Source organism: Besnoitia besnoiti, chromosome IV, assembly GCF_002563875.1.
Source record: "Besnoitia besnoiti strain Bb-Ger1 chromosome IV, whole genome shotgun sequence".
In the NCBI taxonomy this organism is placed as follows: domain Eukaryota; phylum Apicomplexa; class Conoidasida; order Eucoccidiorida; family Sarcocystidae; genus Besnoitia; species Besnoitia besnoiti.
Window position 1 is genome coordinate 3,988,723 of NC_042359.1, and position 19,166 is coordinate 4,007,888.

At 56.1% G+C, this 19,166-nt stretch overlaps 3 protein-coding genes across 3 annotated transcripts; 2 read left to right on the plus strand and 1 right to left on the minus strand.

Annotated features, from left to right (window-relative positions):
• Positions 1 to 47: 47 nt before the first annotated feature.
• BESB_056710 (zinc finger, C3HC4 type (RING finger) domain-containing protein) lies at positions 48 to 4,183 on the minus strand (the record flags this gene model as incomplete). Its single annotated transcript, XM_029364106.1, has 4 exons — positions 48 to 240; positions 791 to 864; positions 1,320 to 2,088; positions 2,265 to 4,183. The coding sequence occupies 4 exons, from the start codon at positions 4,181 to 4,183 to the stop codon at positions 48 to 50; spliced, it is 2,955 nt and encodes a 984-aa protein (XP_029220029.1).
• Positions 4,184 to 8,390: 4,207 nt separating this feature from the next.
• On the plus strand, positions 8,391 to 11,241 carry BESB_056720 (rhoptry kinase family protein ROP35; the record flags this gene model as incomplete). The annotated part of the gene is made up of 3 exons (XM_029364107.1): positions 8,391 to 9,286; positions 9,709 to 9,824; positions 10,316 to 11,241. 3 exons carry the CDS (start codon positions 8,391 to 8,393, stop codon positions 11,239 to 11,241), a joined length of 1,938 nt encoding a protein of 645 aa, XP_029220030.1.
• A 2,397-nt stretch (positions 11,242 to 13,638) lies between these two features.
• BESB_056730 (Mob1/phocein family protein) lies at positions 13,639 to 18,166 on the plus strand (the record flags this gene model as incomplete). Its single annotated transcript, XM_029364108.1, has 8 exons — positions 13,639 to 13,699; positions 14,420 to 14,543; positions 15,002 to 15,105; positions 15,409 to 15,490; positions 15,996 to 16,114; positions 16,753 to 16,859; positions 17,291 to 17,389; positions 17,921 to 18,166. The coding sequence occupies 8 exons, from the start codon at positions 13,639 to 13,641 to the stop codon at positions 18,164 to 18,166; spliced, it is 942 nt and encodes a 313-aa protein (XP_029220031.1).
• Between the last annotated feature and the right edge of the window lie 1,000 nt (positions 18,167 to 19,166).

Below are 19,166 nucleotides of genomic sequence, written 5' to 3' on the forward strand. Positions count from 1 at the left end.
CTGCCTTCCTGCGCCCGATTGCAGGCTGTTTGAGACGACCGAGAAATTCACGATCTCCTAACGTCCTTCACTGTGGCGGTGATGACGTTTCGTCGTCCTTCTCTCCTGTGTCTCCCATTGCTTGCTTGTTGTTCCCCTTCCTCCAAATCAACTTCGGGACGCTCCGAAGAGTCGCTGGCATCCTCCTGAAGCTCCACGACGCCCTTCACCGCTTGCCGGCACGTCGGGCACCTTCCGTTTCTGAAGTCAACACGAGCGAAATCGGGAAGGGAACACTGCCAAAACGTCAGGGGGCAAAAACTACCAGCTGCGGGGGCCTGTCAACAAACGTCTTCCAAAGAGGACGGACAGTACCAACTTTAGTCCCTCTTCTGATCGCGGATCATTTGTACAGAGACGATAGCTACTTATAATGTGATAATAACGATACATGGCAGCAGCGCCCGCAGCAACTTCACTCCGGTGGATTCTACGCGGCCCTGCGCAAACATATATATATATATATATGTAACCAACGACACACAACCGATGAAACATGCACGTGCAGGGGCATGCTGGTAGGACACGTGGGCTATTTATAAACCACCGTAGAGGAATCCTCAGTTTTTACACGAATCAAATCTGCACAGACAGGAGCATGAGATGCCGGGTACTACGACGGTGCTTAGACAAAGTGCAAGCGTTTTTTCTGCACACGGAAGATTCGATATACCGTATGTGAGCGGAGGACCGCCTGCGCGTGAGTCACGCCTCTTTTTTGTGTAAGTATGTCAGTGGCTCGCCTTCTCACCTGTGAAAACACGTCTGGGCGCAGCGGAAGCAAAGGCCTCCATGGCCACAATACAAGAGGACCGCGTTGGGGTGCTGCACCACAAAAGAAAACACGCGCCACCAGCGGCCCAGACCCGCGCGACAAATGAAGGGAAGCACGGTGTCTCCGTCGACTGAGTGGAGCCCCGAGGGCTCGCTGGCAGAGGCGCGAGCGGAAGGTGATGGCGGCGAGCTTCGCTTAACTTCGGGGGCCATCCAGACGCCTCGCGAACCAAACAAGGCAAGGGAGAACGCAAGCTTGCGCAAGCCTAGCGAGACGCAGATGTAGCCCTACATTCTCGAGCGGCTAGACGACGAGTTCACGCCCAACAAGCTATCCTTGTTTTCGTTCGGTAGTCTCATTAGCCTTGTGTCGATCTCATCCTCTACAGCACGTTGTTCCTCCCAGACGGTTAGACGAAACTTCAACTGAAGCAACTTGAGTAATCGGAGGCGATGCATTTCTGTGTTTCGCAAATCCACACCTTCCGTCGAAACAGTCCACTTACGTTCTGGTAGCAGATGATGCAAGAGTCGCCTTCTTCGCTCTGCCCCCCTTCCACAGGGCCGGCGTGAGAAAGGCCCTCGGGCGCGGCTACTGCTCTGTCTCCATTTGCTCCGCGTGCTTCCTGAGCCTCCGGGGCTCCCGCCCCTGGCCTGCGTTGCAAGGGAAGCTCACCGCTATTACTTTCGGTTCGCGCCTCTGCCGCTGAGCCGTGCGGGCTCAAGTGATCCAACCGAGACACCCATCTCCGAGACGCAGCCGCGCGCGGGCCTCTATCCGCCCCGGAGGCTCGCCCGGGCGTCGCTGCGTAGGCGCATGAAGCGGCTATGTTGGCATCTCCATCAGAGCCGCACTCTTCCCCTTCTCTCTCAGCGTCATCTTCGCGTCTTCCGGTGTCGCGCATACGCGCCCCGCCTCCGCTCATTGTCTCCGTTCTTGCAACCTCATCTCGCTCCTGAGGCGTCGCGGGAACCCCATCGGCTGTGTCTCTGAGCATCCAGGAAGCTTCTGTGCCCCCGGCTGCGTCCATTCCTAGGTTTCCTCCTTCCGCTTCAAACGCCGCCGACCGAAAGGCCCCAGGGCCTTTCGGTCGGAGGGGTGCGACTTCCCCAGGGCCGTCGCACCCCTCGAGGTGGAGCAGTTGGCTGGTCGCGTCTTCAAAAGATATCTCTCTCTCGTCGGGCGGTGTAGACGAACGGTCTTCTTCAGTCCCTTGCGAGGCACTCATCCGCTCGCGCGACACATCGGCTCTCGTCGAGAACGGCCAACGAGGTCTGCTGTGCAGCAAAGGAGGAGGACACCGGGAAGAGCTCCCCGAAGACGGGGGCGGTGCGGCCTCATCCAGGCAAGTGCGAGAGGACGCAGGCGCTTCAGCCTGCTCTGGCTGCTGTTCGCGCTGTCCTGCGCCACCGTCGGGCGTTCCTGAACGCCCGGCGGTGGCTGCGCTGACCCGGAGCGCTGCAGAAAGGGCGCCTGTTTCAGCTTCGTTGTCGTCCCCTGCGCCGCCGCTCCGCCCTGTAGTCTGCTGCGCTTCACAAACCCCTTGTTGGGCATACTTGTGCTCCGAACAGCCAGCCGCCTCGGCCGCTGTGTCCCCCCCCTCTCGGGCTCTATCGGTCTCCTCCGTTGCACGAGGTTTTGAGTCGGGGACGCTCCTGGCGAGTTGCCCTCCTGGCGTGCGCCCCCCCCCTGCCCGCAGAGCATTCCTTTCTGCGCTCTCGTCTTTTCTTCGCCACCGTCCACCCCAGGCACATCATCAGGGCCACTGCAGTCAAAACCGCTCTCGCACCCTGCCCTCTGCAGGTCGACCGCCACGGCATAGACATTTCCACCAGCGCCTCTGCAGGCATGGCTACTTTCCTTTTCCTCGCTGCCTCCTCTCGGCGTCTGGCACGCGTCTACGGGGTCCCCCGTCGGCACAGCGCGACTCCGCTCTGCAGGCTTGCCAGCTGTTTCTCCGCCGACCCTGTCGCCCCTGGGGTCGTGCGCATAGCCCCCCTTTCCGCCTTGTCCCTGCGGCGCAAACGCGTCCCGAAGCAAAGAGACGCGCTCGACGGGGCCTGCCTCGGGCGGCGCCGCGCTATGAAGGATGCGGTAAAAGTGGTGGCCGACCTTCTCAAGCGTCACTCGCATGTCGCGACTGAGCGGCGGGGGTGTCTCCGCGTCTGAGCGGCAGGAGCCTGCGCCCCTCGCGGCCGCCAACAAGGGACTGTGGGGCGAGGGCCCCGCTGTCGCCGACCAATCCGACAGGAACGGGGAATGAGGCGGAGACCTCAGCTCCGTGTGGGAAGCCACGAGGAAGACGAAACAGAAGCCAGCTAGGATCTGCGCAAGCAGCAAGGCAAAAAGCAGGGGGACTGCCCAGTACGTCGCGGTGACCGTCGCCGGGTCCACTGCGCCTTCAGCCTCTGAGAACAGCGTGGAGACGGATGACGCCGCTGTCGGGTACACGGACGGGCGGAAATCCGTCCTGAAGGGGCTGTTTACACCATGCTTTCTCGCCGGAGCAAAGAGAAAAAAAGCTAACAAAGAGAGGAGGCCTGGCGCCCGCGCGGGCGAGGTCGGCGTCGGGGGGGCGCCCCGGGGGTTGGCCTCGGCCCCGAGAGGCGGCGGGAAGAAATGGGAGGCGTCGAAAAAAAGCCTCGCGTTTCTTTGGTCGAGGAAGCGAGCGAGGAAGACAACGAAGATAAAGAAGGAGAAAGACAGATGCAGAAGGAGGTTTACCGCGAGCCGAAGCAGCGTGTCTTGCCGCAGAGCCGGATCGGTGAGCACCATATACCAGAGCAGAAGCGTGAGAGCGAGGAATGCGATACACACAGCAAAGACGGGGTAGAGGAGCGACGAGGACGACCATGGAGAAGGAGCGAGAGAGGACAGAACGACGTTCAGACTCGTCAGAAAGACGACTAGGTCGAGCACGTGGAGCCGCACCCACGTGTACCCGTCCTGAGCGCGAGTATTGAGGAGGACGCCCCCACCGTAGGCGGCGAAAGCAGGGAGAGGAAGGACAGAGAGGGCGAGCACCTCGAGGAGGACGAGGGAGAGCGTCAGCGAAAAGAGAAGGCGAAAGAGGAATGAGAAGACAAGCAGATACCGGACCCGCAGCTCCGAGGTCAGCAGCCACGCCTGCCCCAGGTAGAGACGCCGAATGCTCAGAATCAAAACAGATGCATCGAAGAGACAGAGCGGCAGGGGCAGCGTCGCCCATACTTGTTTTTCTACGTCAAGGACGGCGAAGCACCATGCAAGAATGGCCGTCAACAGCACACTGCCGGACTCAAACAGAACCCCACTGCACATCCAGCCAATCTGCCACATGTGTGAGCCGCGATACTCGTCACTCGGAAGCAGAAGGGAGGGACGAAACATCGTGGGAGCCCGGAGACCAGCTTGGAAGGGAAGGCAGAGGAAAAGGCACCGGACGGCGTCTCGGTGCTTCGAGTCATGCCGAAAGCTCTACACAGAAAGCAGGCGTTCTACAGTCGCCGCAACATCGCTCGCCATCGCCCTTGCTGCAGCATTCGCTTCATCTCACATCCGCCGGAACCTCGGACGCGGCCTTCGCGACTTTGTTCGTTTCACCGCATCGGCAGACGCAAACGCCGTTTGGCATTCATCGACACATTTACGCACAGAAGGGGCGCCGCAGATCCGCAAAGTGCGCTCGATGTTTCCTCGGCACACTCAGCAGCATTGATGTGCATGCTTCCAACAGGCGAATTCAGGTAAAAGCAGATCGAAGAAGCAACACAGACCACAGCTACTTGCCTAAAAGGAAAGAGGCCTGCCGCAGCGAACGCCGCCAGCCGCGATGTCTGTCTCTCCCTCGAACCCCCTCGACAACGTCCCGTTCAGACACGGTCGAGAACGCCAGATGCAACAGAGAGACGAGAAGAGCAAATAGAGCTTCTTACACACCCCCTTGGCTCATTCTCTGTCTCTCTGTGTCTCTTGTCTGAGTGTCTCTTGTCTCCGTGTCTTCGTCCGATGAGCTCTGCTCGTCTCTGCTCGCGCGCCGAGACACCCAACAGACATCGACGCGGTCTGCGAAGCGACTCCTGGCACGCGAACCGCACACTCCACGCGCGGAATCGAGTGCTGGAAATACCTTTGCTGTCCTCTCTACATCTTTTCAGAAGAATCGAGTTGGAAACGGTAAGGCGGCTCCCGATGACACAACGGAAAACCGCGTCCTTCTGCCCGGTGGCGGCACCCCATGCAAACGACAGCACCTGCTCTTCACTCAAACCGCCGCGATGGGTTCGTCACCCAGAAATAGATAAGTGACTTTATTTGGAACTTGAAAAGAACGAGGAGAAATATACACCAATCAACTCTAAAGTTTGCAGGGGGGTGTTGTGAGAGGTCCAGCCAACCTGCCCTCTCTTGCGGCAGTGAACTTTCCGTGTTCTGCCCAGCAGGTTCAAGCTCCAGCGTGCATACGGCAGGTCGATGAACAGAAAAAACGGCAACTCGGCACGAATACTGGCAGGCTCTATTCCCACCAGAGGCAATTTTTTCAGTCGCTTGGCTGACTCCGCCGCTGCGTATGACATCCTGCTGTTCATTGTCCACCACGCATAAACGTGAAAGTGCGAGTTGGAGGTATGCCGAAGGACACACGAAGGCATGAGCCTGCTTTAGCCACTGACGGCCCTGACCCACCAGCAGTTACGTGGCAGTTGCCAGGACGTGCTCCAGATTCAGTCGCTATGAGGCTAAGGACGTGAAACACGGGGCGCCAGGCGACGGTGCCCATGCTGCTGCTGGCCGCTGACACGGCGGACGACCACATTCGCGCGGTCTTGCGAGAATATAGAACATTTGCGGCCGTTTCATGCCAGGCATGTCAACCTGCCGCAGGCGGTGGTACTGCTACCTCCCCTTGCTTATCAGCTGTTCGTAAACTATCACTCACGTGACACATACAGATATTGCTAGGGTCCCCAACACCTCCTCAAATGAATATCGTTTGGCTTGGCGGCGAAGGATCCTCTGCCTGCGGTTCGCCGCGGCCAGTGAATGCAAGCGACGCACGAACATCCTTATGCCAGGAGGTAAATATTTCACAGCAGCAGCACGCAGGCTTCCGGCGCTATCGGCGGTCAGGAGATCATGATACACAGAAGCCACCATGCAGGGAAGCTCGCGGTGAGGCCAAGCCACGGAAGAGGCAGACGATGACGATGCATGCAGAAAGAGGAGCGAGAACGGTAATGCCACAGCCCCATAGGGCCGCGATGTACCGCAGCCGTGGTCGTCAATACTCCCCCACAACGCCAACACCACCTGTGTGTGCGCAACGAACACCAGTAGTCCGCGGCAGCGTCCATTACCTGCGGTCCGTGTACGCCGGGCATTGGAGGCTGTGGCGAGTGTTCGACATATGAGCTCCTCAATGGAAGGATACACCAGTTTGTGAGTGCGGCGTTTCTGGCGGGCTACCTCGGCTTGCATGCGAAGGAAGCAGGGTATACCCGCTCGATTGTCGTCCTAGAAGTGACAGACTACGCATATCGACCGAGAAAAGAACGACGCTAGTACCTCACGAAACCGTCTACCAGATAGATGAGAAGGTGCCCAAGAACTGCCGGTCAGGTGGTTAGAGCTCCGGCGCTGCACCGTGCGCCGACCCCACGACTGCCTCATAGGATTAGCGCGCGTTCTGTTCATTGGTCTCGCGTGTAGTCGCCACTGTGCCCCAGTTACCTCCGTTTCCGGCACCTGTCACTTTTCTGTATTGGCCCGCTGTCCGCTCGGCCGCGCCTCGCAGCGCTAGCGACTTCTTACTCTTTCGCCTCGAGTCGTCGCGCGCGATTTGGAAACGCGCTCAGTCTAAATGACAGGCCTCAGTTCCGCGCCAGACATCCGTGACAATAAAAGGCGGAGAAACAAGCTTCCGTGTATCTCTCTATAGTTTTGCCGCAACGTCAGCACTTCCAGGTGGTCTGGCCTCGCGCGCGGATGGGCACATAAGAATGTGCCCATCCGCGCGTGACCAACGTCTGCGGGCAGCACGTGAGACCTTTTCCCAGGCGGTCGAGTACAACGGGTCGTGCCTCTAATGGCGCGGGCGCCCCTTAATTTACGCCCTTTCGGCGCTTGCCGTCGCTGGGGAATCCGTTCTCCGTTTTTCAGCACTTTAGACAGGACTCCAGAGCCTACCACAGCTGTTTCCTGACCGCGTTGCTCTTCAGGGACGGGCCTGCGGTTTGACCGTTCTCTGAAATTCCACCTTTGGTGCGTCGTCGCTGAACGGCGCAGTTCGCGCCACGTGCCGGACTACGGAAGCATCCAGCAATGGCGTCGCCCCCCCGCTGGGCGGCTTGGTTCAGGCGCCGTGGCGGAGACTACATTTCTCAGGTGTGTTGCGCCCATTTTCCCTCGCCGACTGCTGTTTTTGTCTGTCTCACTTCTCAAGCCCCAGCCCTGCAGATCTGCTGTGGACCGCGTCATTCGTTGCCTTCCCCTGTCGCTTCCAGCGAACACTCCCCCTCGCGGCCGTCGTGTCGCTATTTCTTTCTGCTCAGTTCCCTCGCGGCCTTCCGCTTTCATGCGGTAGATGTGTCTCTACGTGCGGATGCGGTGAACCCTGAACAGTCGTAACGCACAAAACACCTAGAGTTCGGCAGAGTGCACTAAAATGCACATGCTGAATCTAGGGACACCGGGCCTCGGGTCGGCGGTTGTATAGTTAGTTCTCTTTGGCGGACGGGGGAGGCAGTGTCCTCTTTCCGCCGCCTCTGTATCTCAAGAGAACGCATACCCATTACCATACATCTGAGAGGCTGTCGTCTGTCTTCACGGTAGTTTTTCTGCCCCCGAATAACGTCTCGAAGTCCGTCGCTGAACGCGAAGGTGGCCTCCCTTTGGGGGATACAACGCGAGGATATCGCCAAGTCAAGGAGCGATGTCGAGAACAATGACGCGGGGAATCAGAATGTCGAAGTCTCTTGCTTTCACGCCTCGGGTTTAATTTTGACGCGCCAGACGGCTTCTCTGCTTCACGCGGTGACAAGCGTTTGTGGAATACGTTGCTGGGGCTTGCCACCCGCGGCTGAGTCTCTCTCCCCTGCCCCCCAGAGGTTTCCCTCTATTTGCCTCATTTCCGTCTTGCTGGGGTGAAGGCCAGTTCCCACAGTGCAGTGGAGAGACTAAGTAGTATCTGTCTCCGTCCCCTACTTCGTGTCACCGCCCCTCTCCGCACGACCGGGTCGGTTGGTAATTCGACGATCGCATGTGTCCACTCAAATCGAATAGACTTTCCAGCGTGTCAAGAATGCACCTTTCCTACAGTGTTTCCGGCAAGAACGCCTCACGTCAGATCGCGGAGAAACGCACTCTTTCTTCGCGCATGCGGGACATGGTTGCCTAAGCGTACCTACGCATGCTTTCACCTCTCTCAGTGCGACTGCCGGCGCTAGCTATCGGTCAGTGTGTTTGCGCAGTGCGTCTCTTGGCGCTCGCCGCCTGGTGGCTCGGGGCGTGCCCAGTCGAAGCCTGCGTCGCGAGAGACCTGGGGTGAGGCCTCAGCGAGGCTGTGGCGCCGTAAGTTTCTCCCAGGGAAACACACAAAATGGAGCACATGGGCCGGCGTCCGCGGTGGCGATGGGCAGTCAGGGCCGCAGCATTCTTTGGCGCCCTGTATGCTGTCGGAAGGGGGGTCTCCGTGGCGACAGACACCCGGGCGGATTCGTCTTCGCTGCGACCGTCGTCCTCCTCTGCCGCCTCCTCCCCCGTTCCTGGCGCTCCTCCTCTGCGTGCGCCTTCACAGGTCGTCAGGCTTTCTAGTCTTGCCTCTCCCTCGAAACTCCACCCTCGTTCTTCCACAGACTCCGGTGTGTCGAGCCCTGATCCCTCGCCGAGCCCCGAGCACCCCGTGGACCCCAGTCCGTCAGGCGCTTCGCCAGAGGCGGAGGACCCCACAGCCTCCCGGTCGCGTGACAGTCACCCAGAAGCAGCCGCGCTTCTTGATTATGCGTTGTCTGTCCTTTCGTCTAGCCCGTCGGTTGATCACTCTCAAGAAGAGTTGCTTGGCAACGATGGCGGGGGGGTCTCCTCAGGTGCCTCTCCGTCTTTCGGCCGACCGATCGATTCGTCCGAGAGCGATCTTTGGGCCGCAGTTGGCGACTTCGTCGATGAACTGCAAAGCGTGACGGAGTCAACTTTTGCGTCGGCAGTCGCGGGGCTGGGCTGGATGAACCCGGAAGACGAAGAGGACATGGAAACGAGAGAGGACAAGGGCGAGGCGGAGGGAGACGAGAGCAAAGCGCTTGTCGCGACTGCAGACTCCCCCCTGTTGGCGTCACCAGGAGCGGAGCGGGCCATCAGGGAGCAGCGTTCAGGAGCTCTCCAGAGGCGGCTGGGCGAGGGTGAAGAGGCCATGACAGGCCCTCGGAATGACTTCCAGGCGGTCGAGCTCCGTGTGGGACACGGAGACGGAGGCCTCAGTCGACGGGCACCTGTGCCAAGGTGAGTGCTGAGTGCAGGGCTGGTGCAAGCGATTCGCGGAAGGAGAGTGGGAGACACCTCTGCCGCTTGTTTCTACATTTATATGCGACATGTGACGGGGTCCTCCCCCGCCCGTCAGCGTTCCCGTAGTCTCAGCCGCCGCTGACTCTGAGATTATGGCTGCCAGTCAGGATTACATCCTCTGGTGGTTTTCTGCTTTCGTCCTTTGTGTTGCGCCCATTCCTTCTCTAGTTTCCTGTGCCCCCTGGATCTTTTGCGTCTCCCGATCCTCTGTTTCCAGGTTTGTCTCCGGACCCCTCTGTGGGATGTCTTCATGAAACCCATTGTGCCTCATGCATGAGCATGCTTTGGCCTCTCGTGTGGGCTCTTTGTTCTACTGCTACTTCATTTTATGCTGCTACTTTCTTCTCTTTTGTTCGTAGGTGGGTGAACATCCTTGCACTGACGATTGGGCTCGCAGCGTCGGCCTTCGGCTACAGCGCATACAAACACGGCGGCGCGTGGGCAGCTATCCGAATTCATCGGCTGCAGTTCAAAAGTAAGAGCTGTTACTGCGTGAGAGCGCAGCAGCTTCACTGGAGAGGTCATTTGGGTCGCACTCTCGTTTGGATCATGCTTGAAAGTCTGTAGCTTCGCCACCCGGGCACTCCGCCTAGGGGGGGTAAGCGTGGAGAGGACCCGTGGCACAGATGAGAAGCAGTTAATAGCGCAGAGACGTTCAAGTTTCTGAAGGATAAAGGCTATCACACAGCCATCTGGGGGGCGGGAGAAAGAGAAGATACGATGGTCGCGGTTACCTCGGAGTTATTCTCCCAGAAACTTGCGGGAGATAGCTGACGGTGTCAGGTGCCAGGCGTCAAGAATCCTTCCGTCATGACTTTGCGGGGTGATTTTGGTCTACACGTAAACACTCTAAATTCTGTGATTCTGTGTATCCTGGCGATAGTGTGCTTTATTAACATCCATTCTAGTACCTCGGACATCCGGAGGTATACAATCGACCTGCCTGCCTCCGGTGTACGTTTGCAGAGAAGTTGCCGTGGTCTTGGAAGCGATTTCTAGACAAGTTACCGGTTCTGGAGGAGTCGAAGTTTGAGGAGTTTGAAGACATTGTTCCATGGCTGAAGCGCGGTGTGCGAATCGTCAAGCGCGTGCCGCAGGTGTCCGAGCAGTTGGCGGATTTTTTGAAGCTCGACGAAGACGTGCGGAAGACTGGCATCGTGATCAAAGTGAAGGCCACAAAGGGCGTGCAGGCGCGCCGTCTGGCGTACGAAATTAATGCGCACCTGAATATGGTACCCAAGAATCCGTTTATTTTGCCGCTCCTCGGAGCGTTCAAGGGAGCGAGCAGGCGCGCCGTGTACCTGATTCTTCCGCGGGCGCGGTGTGACGTCGCAGACTACCTCAAGGCGCGTCCGTACGATGTGGATTTGCGCCTTGCGGCGGCCGAGATGACCTATGCTCTCAACGTGCTCCACGAGCACGGCTTCTTGCACCGAGACATCAAAGCGCACAACTACTTCGTGGGGTTCGATAATCACGTCCTCCTCGCCGACTTCGAAGGCGTAGGCGTCCTGCAGCAACGCGCCGCCGTCGTCGGGACGTACGGCTACTTTGCGCCGGAGCTGAGTTCCCCGACAGACCACACTGAACGCACAGACATCTACGCGCTCGGCCAGACCTTCAGACGCATGCTGCGGTATCTAGGCCCTGGCATAAAAGTGCCCAAGGTGCGCGAGTTCTGGTCGCTCGCGAAGCGAATGATTGCTGACGACCCCATGGAGCGACCGACGATGAAGGAAATCATGAACGACCGGTACTTCGCGGGCATCGACTTCGGAAGACTCGAACTGAAGGACCAAGGCGTCCCCTTCAGAGGCAACTACACAGTCAACGAGGCAGCCGCCTCGGGCCGAATCGCTCCGGCCCCGCTTTCGCGAAATCAGAACCAATGAACGCACTGAAGAACTCCGGCGGCAGCGGGACCGAAACACACGGGAAACCAAGCCAAAACTCCGTCAGTGACCGCGTTCAGGAACGGCGGAGAACCGCGTTATAGATCGTCACCAGCGGCCGGGAGGAAGGTTAAAAACTTAAGAGTGACATGGCGAAAGACGGTACACAGATTCTTGTTGTGCTTTCGTTGCAAATTGTTTATACAGTCCCGAATGCAGCTCCTTGGTGTCTCCAAGGTGAATCCAGGTACCCATGGAAGCAAGGAGGGAGCTGCGGGGACACGCTGATCGCAGCAGAGGGCAAGGAGAACTTGCAGGCTTTTTCTCACTCGACGCAGCACGAGGGACCCATGCGGGCTATTGTCTCGTTCCGGCTGTTGTTGTTCCTTTTCGCGTCTCAAGTTCTCCATTCCACGACGCCACCCTGCTTATTGGCCTTTAACAGCCTAACCCCCCATGTTCTGTCCAGTCCAGTCATTTTATTCATGTGCATTCGTTCACATGACTGAGCAGGCGTGTATGCATATACATGCAAGCGCGTGCCACCACAGGTGTTTAATCAGCCCGGTTTCTCCAGCGCGTATGGACTCAAGACCTTTTGGGACGGGAAGGGTTTTGCTGAAGCAGGGATCAGGCAAGACTGAATTTGGCCTCTGTCAGTTTTTCTCGGCCATCAGGGAGTTTCTAGCAACTGCTGAGAGCTAGGGCGAGGAGGTAGTTTGATCAGGTTGCATGCTTCGCAACTGTGCTGCCGATGTTTACCGCAGCTTCTTGCCCCACATTGTCTCCCTTTGCTCACATATCTTCACCCTCTCCTCTTTTCTTCCCTCTCTCAGACGGGTATTTGGTGTCTTTGTACGTTGAGCAGATGGCGTGGCCGTTGCCAATGAAGCGCGGGCTCTAGAATGCGAGCTCGCGTCGGGAACCTCTGTTTTTGCAAGACGTGTCCTTTTTTGTGGCATTCGTATCTTTCGAAGTCGTTTTCTCAAGATGTGCGGCTTCTGTCAGGAGACAAGCAGGCGGACTCTTGTTCCTCGTTTGGAAAAGCAGTCTTGTTGAAAACGACAGTGGCATTACAACAGCACTACCAGAGAAGAGCAGTGGTGGCTGGACAGCGGAACGCGCAGACTCACTCACTCATTACTCCGCAGTTTGTTCAGCGCGCAGTCGAGAAAGAACTATGCTAGTCGGCTTCTGATCCGAGACCTCACTGAGGCATGTTTTGTCATTCGTACGAAACAGTTGATTTTTTGCGGCAAGCGCCGCGTCAAGGCCCGAGATGTTGTGGAAGCATTTGCTGCGTAGAAAAAAAATCATTACGCCAACTCGATGCATTCACCGTAACCCGGTGAGAAGAGCAGATACTCCCAGACGAATTCAACTGCATGAATGAGGGTTATGCGAATAGACATGTATTTCTAGCAGACGAAGCGACCCACGGAATACATACTGCTATATATATATATATATATATATATATATATATATATATATATATATATAGGGTTTAGGGTTTATATATATATATATATATATATATATATATGTAGGCTCATACCGGTAAGGTGACAAGAAAACAATTCCTCTAGAGTTTGAATCGCTGTAAGCCGCTGCAGGGACTAGCTCTATAGAGAGTGCACGTGCCATGCGTGGGTGTGTAGTGGCTTCCATACTCCTATAAGTAGGTAAACTGTATGAGACAGAAACTCAGTTCCTTATTGGAGATGGAAAGACGCATCCGGGGATCGCAGATGCATGCGAGCGGGGTGAAGTTTACCATCGGCAACAGCCGTATTCTCAACAAGGCATTTAGCGAAGTCGTGCGTGTGTGCCTTCGTCGAACTGCATAGTCACAGGTTTCCTGTTCCTATAGATACTCAACGTTCTGATGACTACCAGCCGACCAGGTCGGTTGCGGCTTCCATTTTTTGCGGTTTCTCAGTCTCTCAAAAAGAAGGCACTTCCTCGCAGGCTGGGCTGATACGAAAATTGATAATCTTGGGGACGAAGCTGCATTTTCAGTGTGGAAGTCGGAATTCGTAAATGCGCTTCTAGCTGGATCAGCTAGGCTGCGATATAGCACTTCCACAGTTTTTCCCCTTGAGAGGTCGTGACTTTTCTCCACATTAGAATCAACTCTAAGTTCATTTACCAAAAGGCAAACCCCTTTTTTATTGGGGGGGGGGGGGGCAACAAACCATGAACACTGCCATTGGCCATTGATGTAGAGGCTGCGTCATACACACTTCGACTAACACCAAAGTTGAAAAAGAGTTTGGAGGGAGTCTCTTTTTTCTACTTTCCGTCCCTCTCTTTATTTTTTTGTCGAGTCTTGCGTCCCATGTCCGAATGTCAAGTTCTCGTTTGTATCCTGCCTAGTTCTCTTGTCGGCTCACGATGAACTACTTGACTTCTTGGCGACTTCCACGGCCCTGCACAAGAAAGGCAACTATCGAAGGTACTTGCACGAAAACGAATCTCTTCCACGAAATGCTGCGCATCTGGACGTCCTCCAGTGTCTGGACTCTAGTGTCTGTTTCGCTGGTATTTTCACGGGTGGCTAGCGGACAGTACTAGGAAGTGTGGGCGGGCACGCCAGCTGACCTTGTCACGAGGTCCGCATGAAAGCGATAAGGGACACAACGGCCAAAACTTGAGGATGTCTGTGACATGGAACAAGCATTGGGGAGCGTGTTTCTTTCCAAAGCTCCTCTAGTGCCTCCAGCGCATGGGATCGCCATGCCATGCATGTACTTACCCATGGTTAGAAAGGAAGTCGGCTGCGGACGGTAAACACTCTCTCACACCCCGCGAGGCACGGTTTTTGTGTGTCTCATGAGATGCTCTCTCACTCTGTGGTGGTGCATGAACTGTTGGAGGCGAATTACCGGCTGAGATGGGTAAAGACGTCTGACTTGAGAGTAAGCTCTTGCGCATGTCTGGTCCCTCGTCTTGGTATAGATATGTATACACGAATCACCAAACTCACATGCATGAGGAATATATCGCTTGACACAGCTTCTGATTATGTGACTGCCGCGACTGTGTCCGCGTTCGCTTACTCTTGGGAATTCCCACTTGCCAACCTCGTGGAAAAGGGAAGCTGCGGACCAGGTTCCGAACCCGCCAGCGCGCCGTCGTTTCGTGGTAGTGTCACCCTCTTTCCATGGCTTTGCAGGGGGCGCCGCGGACGGGCAAAAGAAGAACGCACAGATGCATGTCGAGGGCGAGCGCGATGAGCCTGAGACGGCGACGAGCATAAACAGCGCATCCTTCCTCACCCATCCGTCACGATGGGCTATGTAAGCTCAGATCGCCTTCCCCGCCGTCGCCAGTCCGCCGTAGGGGCGTCATGTATCGACCTGTTCCTGTGTGTCGGCATCCTCTGTGTACGAATCTGCGTAATGGGTTCTTAGCCTGCGTCTAGCGACAGACGTGGATGGGTTCCCGAGCTCCCGGATCTCGATTTGCATCTCTCCTCCGTGGCTCTCGCGGCAATCACCACTTTTTATTTCTGTATATCTCCGCTGTTTTCTCACAGCACGAGAGCACACACGAATGTACTGCAATCCAGCCCATACGGCTTGATGCGCCTGCGTTTCACGAGACTTTACAATGGCTGAACGGCTGCACGAGCGTTCGACTTGGAATTCTTGGCAAGAGTCAGAACTCCTGTAGGCAGGCGGAGAATAAATGACTGTCTTTTCTGTCTGCCGTTCACTTCATGATACTGCAACTTCTATAAAAACGCGCGGTGCAGGACCCTGACAGCTGCACGGGCGTCGCTGGGAAACCAAGTGCTCCCCCTCGCTGTGAAGATGCCTGCAACCTGTGTAGATCTTTACGAGTGGCTGGCTGTAAAGAGTAAGTCACCTAACGAAAATGGCCTCACTTCTCGACTTCAGAACGTTTCCACCACAGGGACTATTACGTGCCGATGGACTCCAAAATATTTACTCCGCAATGAGCAGTGGGGATATATGTATAATGGTACTTAATGTGCGCCGACGCCAACAGAACTTTGCAAATGCGGACCCGAGCGCCTTATGCGTGGGAACGCGTGTTCTCAAAGCTCTTTCTTTTTGTTTGTTCCCTGGATACGCGATGGCCTCGGGATAATGCTACGCTGTGGTTGCCTTTTATTGCTGCGGTGGTCTCCTCTCACAGCGTTTGACGTTTTCAATGAAGTTCAGTTGGTGTGGAGCTTCGTTAAAGACCAATGCCACTGCCGGGGCTTCACAGCCGGAGAGTAAGTGCTTGCTGCGCAGAACTGCACTCAGTGACTAATCACAAGCGGAAACGCTTGGTCGCACGGCCGCCAGCGCTCTCGGCCCGCTTACAGAGGCAAGAGCCTATGTCTCGGTTGATGAACCATATACAGAAGGAAGATGGGACAGCTTTACTGCGGCGAAGCCCTAGGCAAGAAAAGTGTGTGTGTTTGCGTTCATACGTGGATTCCTACCACCAGGTCGCTACAGTAGGCCGTCTGCCTCAGTTGAGGTACACGTCACATGTATGCGAGAGCGACCCGACGTGACTTTCCGGCATGGTGTTCCTGGGTTCTGCCCGTGTGCCGGTATGCCGGCAGGTGCATCCCTTTCCTCAGCAGCAGCGTATATGCCTGTGAATGCCTGCCTCTCTCAGCGCATGCTCCGGATATCTAAACACCGCTACGCGTGTCCAGTCCATTTGTGTGCATCAAGGCACGCGCAGTGGACCGGCGGTTGTTAAGGCTGACTTGTTTTCGCCTGCAGACGCGTGCTCCCTGGAGCGCCGGGCGGCCTCGCCAACTATGCGAAGGAGTCTGTGCATCAGATTTGCGTCGGCCTCAGGAGCGTCCTGCAGGATCCGACGATCTTCGTTATCGAGCCAGGTGAGAAAGCCTCCGCACTCGCAGTTTTATCCATTTGGCCTGCGACTTGGTTGCTTGGTCGCGTATTTACGGTCCTCTCCTTCCTCTCGCTCGCCGTACACGGGGGTCGCCGGGACAAGAACGGGAATAGTCATCTGTGCTGGGGGGTTCTGTCGGGTGGAAACTCTTGCTGCTTGCGGAAAGCAGATCGCTGAGTGCAATCTACGCTGCGGTCGGGGTTCGCGCTTCGCTGTTTGTTTTTGAGAGCATAATTGGCGGGGTCGTTTCAGTGGGGATGGAAGCGCGTGGGGCAATGTCAGTATTCCGGCGTGAGGGATTCGCGTCCACACCCCGGAGGCGTGCATGTACCTTCGTGAGGCTGCACCACTAGGACAAAATTATTCTGACGTAAGGATGGCGCATCTAATGACACATCACGTCCGAAAATCAGTCGGTTCCTCCACACAATCACAAATGTCTCTCTGTCATGCACAGATATATATATATATAGGCATGTACGCACACGTGTGTAAGACACTCGGAAGGCCTCGCCACCGGCCAGCCGGCTGCTTGCATAGTCCTCACGAGGCCTTGAGAGCCGCTGGACTCTTTCACAGAAGTGACGCTTCGCGCAGTGTTCCGCCTTCGGTGTTTTACAGGGGTGCCGTTCCCAGCGGATTTCCCGCAGCACGTCAGCTGCATCTTGAGTCAGCTCATGCAGGTCTACTGTCATATCTACCGCCAGCATTTCGAGTTCTTGGTGGAAGTGAGTTGTGCGGCCTCACTTCAAGCTGAGCTGGGGCAGTTCCTCACCTCGCTCTGCCTTCCCCTTCAGCCTTATGCATGTGGAGATGCATGCTTTGCTGCCCGAGACATCGTTTTAGGGACGCGTGCCTACGTTGGCCGAGGTTTTCTGTTTCTCGACTAGGGTCCGCTTTGTCCTTTAGCCAAAAATAGACCCGAGCCTCTGCATTGCACTTCTTCGGAGCGCGTGCCTGTGTGTATGCCGCACTTCTTTGGCGTTCAACCTCAGCCCCGGGCTGGCGAAGGACGTTGATGTACGAACAAACGCACATTAACTATGCGCAAAAACACATTTCTAGAGGCTGCTTGCCGCACTGTTGACCCCATGCGGTACTGTTGAGGCTGCTCCCCAAAATCTTACTTGAGGGGGTGTCATCTTTGCGGCTCACGCAGACGGACACAGTTGCGTATGTCAACTGCTGCTTTAAGCACGCCCTGCTCTTCGGCAACGAGTTTCAGCTGATCACCGAGCGGGATGTCGCTCCTGTCGCAGTAAGTAGAGGCCTTCTGTTTGCCTGCGACTGGGAAGCAAAGCGGTGCCGTGGTTTGACGTTCCTGCTGATTTCTCACACCCAGAGTCCGAGCAGCACGGATTTGCTGCATTCCGTCCTAAGCACATCCGGTATTGTGAAGCTGGAGCAGGAGAGACTTGGCAGTGGAGAACATATACGCATATATGTATCCATCTATTTAGTCGATATACTCAATGCAATATACAGATATATTTATATACATCTATATCTGCATGCTCTCCCACTCGCATGAATTTATCCCGCTGTACACGGTCACACGCCGACACATGCATGTTTGGTTGGACTCCACGTTTAACTTGAAGGGAGCGGTTGCCGTTGCGTCGACCGGCGCATTTGTTAGGTCTCCATTGAGAGGCGCTGAAGAGTCAGAGAAAGCAAGCGGAAAGATGAAGGGGGAAGCATCGCGTCCTAGGCACACACGAATTCGAGAAGCGAAGGGGCTCCATTCTCTGGATCTTGTGCCTTGCGAGCTCGTGGGTTTCCGTTTCAGAATCTCGTGAAGATCTTCCTCGGCCAAGCGCAGCAGGAGCGTCACACCTCCAGGGGTGCGGGAAACTGCGTCCCTTCTGTGGAGGGGAAAGCACGAGACAGGGGCCCCCAGTGCGCGGCCTTTTCTCCACATCGCCACCACTCTGTCCGCGGAAAGGGCGAACTGGAGCTTCCTGAAAGCCAGACCACGACATGTGCAGACGGAAGCAGCGATAAAAGCCCGAGGAGCTCAGAAGCTAGTTTCTAGATGCGCCTTTCCGTATGTGTGTATCTCTGCTCCCATTTGCATGCGTATGAGTCTGTACTCGTGTACCGATACATACGTCAACCCAGCCAGCCGCACATATATATAATTATATATACATATGTATGCATATATATACACACGTGTGCACGACTCCGCCTGTGAGCGCATGCACACATGTGAACATATACATGCACACGCACGAAAGTTGAGAGGGAGGCAGCATTTCTTTTGAGGAGGAGAAAATCGTTCTTTTGCAGGCGTGTGTAAAGGCGACGAGGGACCGGCGGTGGTGTTTCCCGCCCATTCTGAGAAGCAGCGCTCCACGCTGCCTGTATTTTCCGTGCGGCCGTCCTCGTCTCACAGAAACGGCTGTTCGCCGTCTCAGCCCCGTTTTGCTGAGCTGACACGACATCCTTCGTCGGCAGTTTATTCCTCTCGCGCTCTTCTTCCCTGCGGGAATTCCGAGAGACTGCCGCTGTCTCCGTGACCTTGACAAACCGTGGCATTTCGTTTTGTCTTCTACAGAGCGCGGGCAACCCAGCTCTCGCCCATATCCGGAAGCGGAAGTTTGTGAGTCTCAGACCCCCCGCGTGCCGGCACTGACAAGCTCGTGCGCTGCCTTCCCGGGTACACTCCTTTACAATCGCTTGACACTTAGAATTGCACGGTTTCTTCAATTGTTTGGCAAGGAGTGGGAGCCGCAGTCTAGCTGAGGAAGCAGAATACAACAGTGGCATCGAGACCCCGCGCCCGACACCAGACGCATCTTGTCCAGCGACCGCATTACAGATTATTACTCCAGATGACCGGTTTTAGCTCCATTTTCAGCGCCACTAGCGTCATTCTTAGCTTGAGGGAAGGAACGCAGTTGCCAGAAATGAAAAGTTGTAGGGACTATCGCCTCGTGTATGCGTCAAGCTCACGAACGCCTGTGCAGGCGTTTACAGCAGTCGATTCTCGAAGAGACAAGATGCACGTAAAGCGGACCACAGTATATATA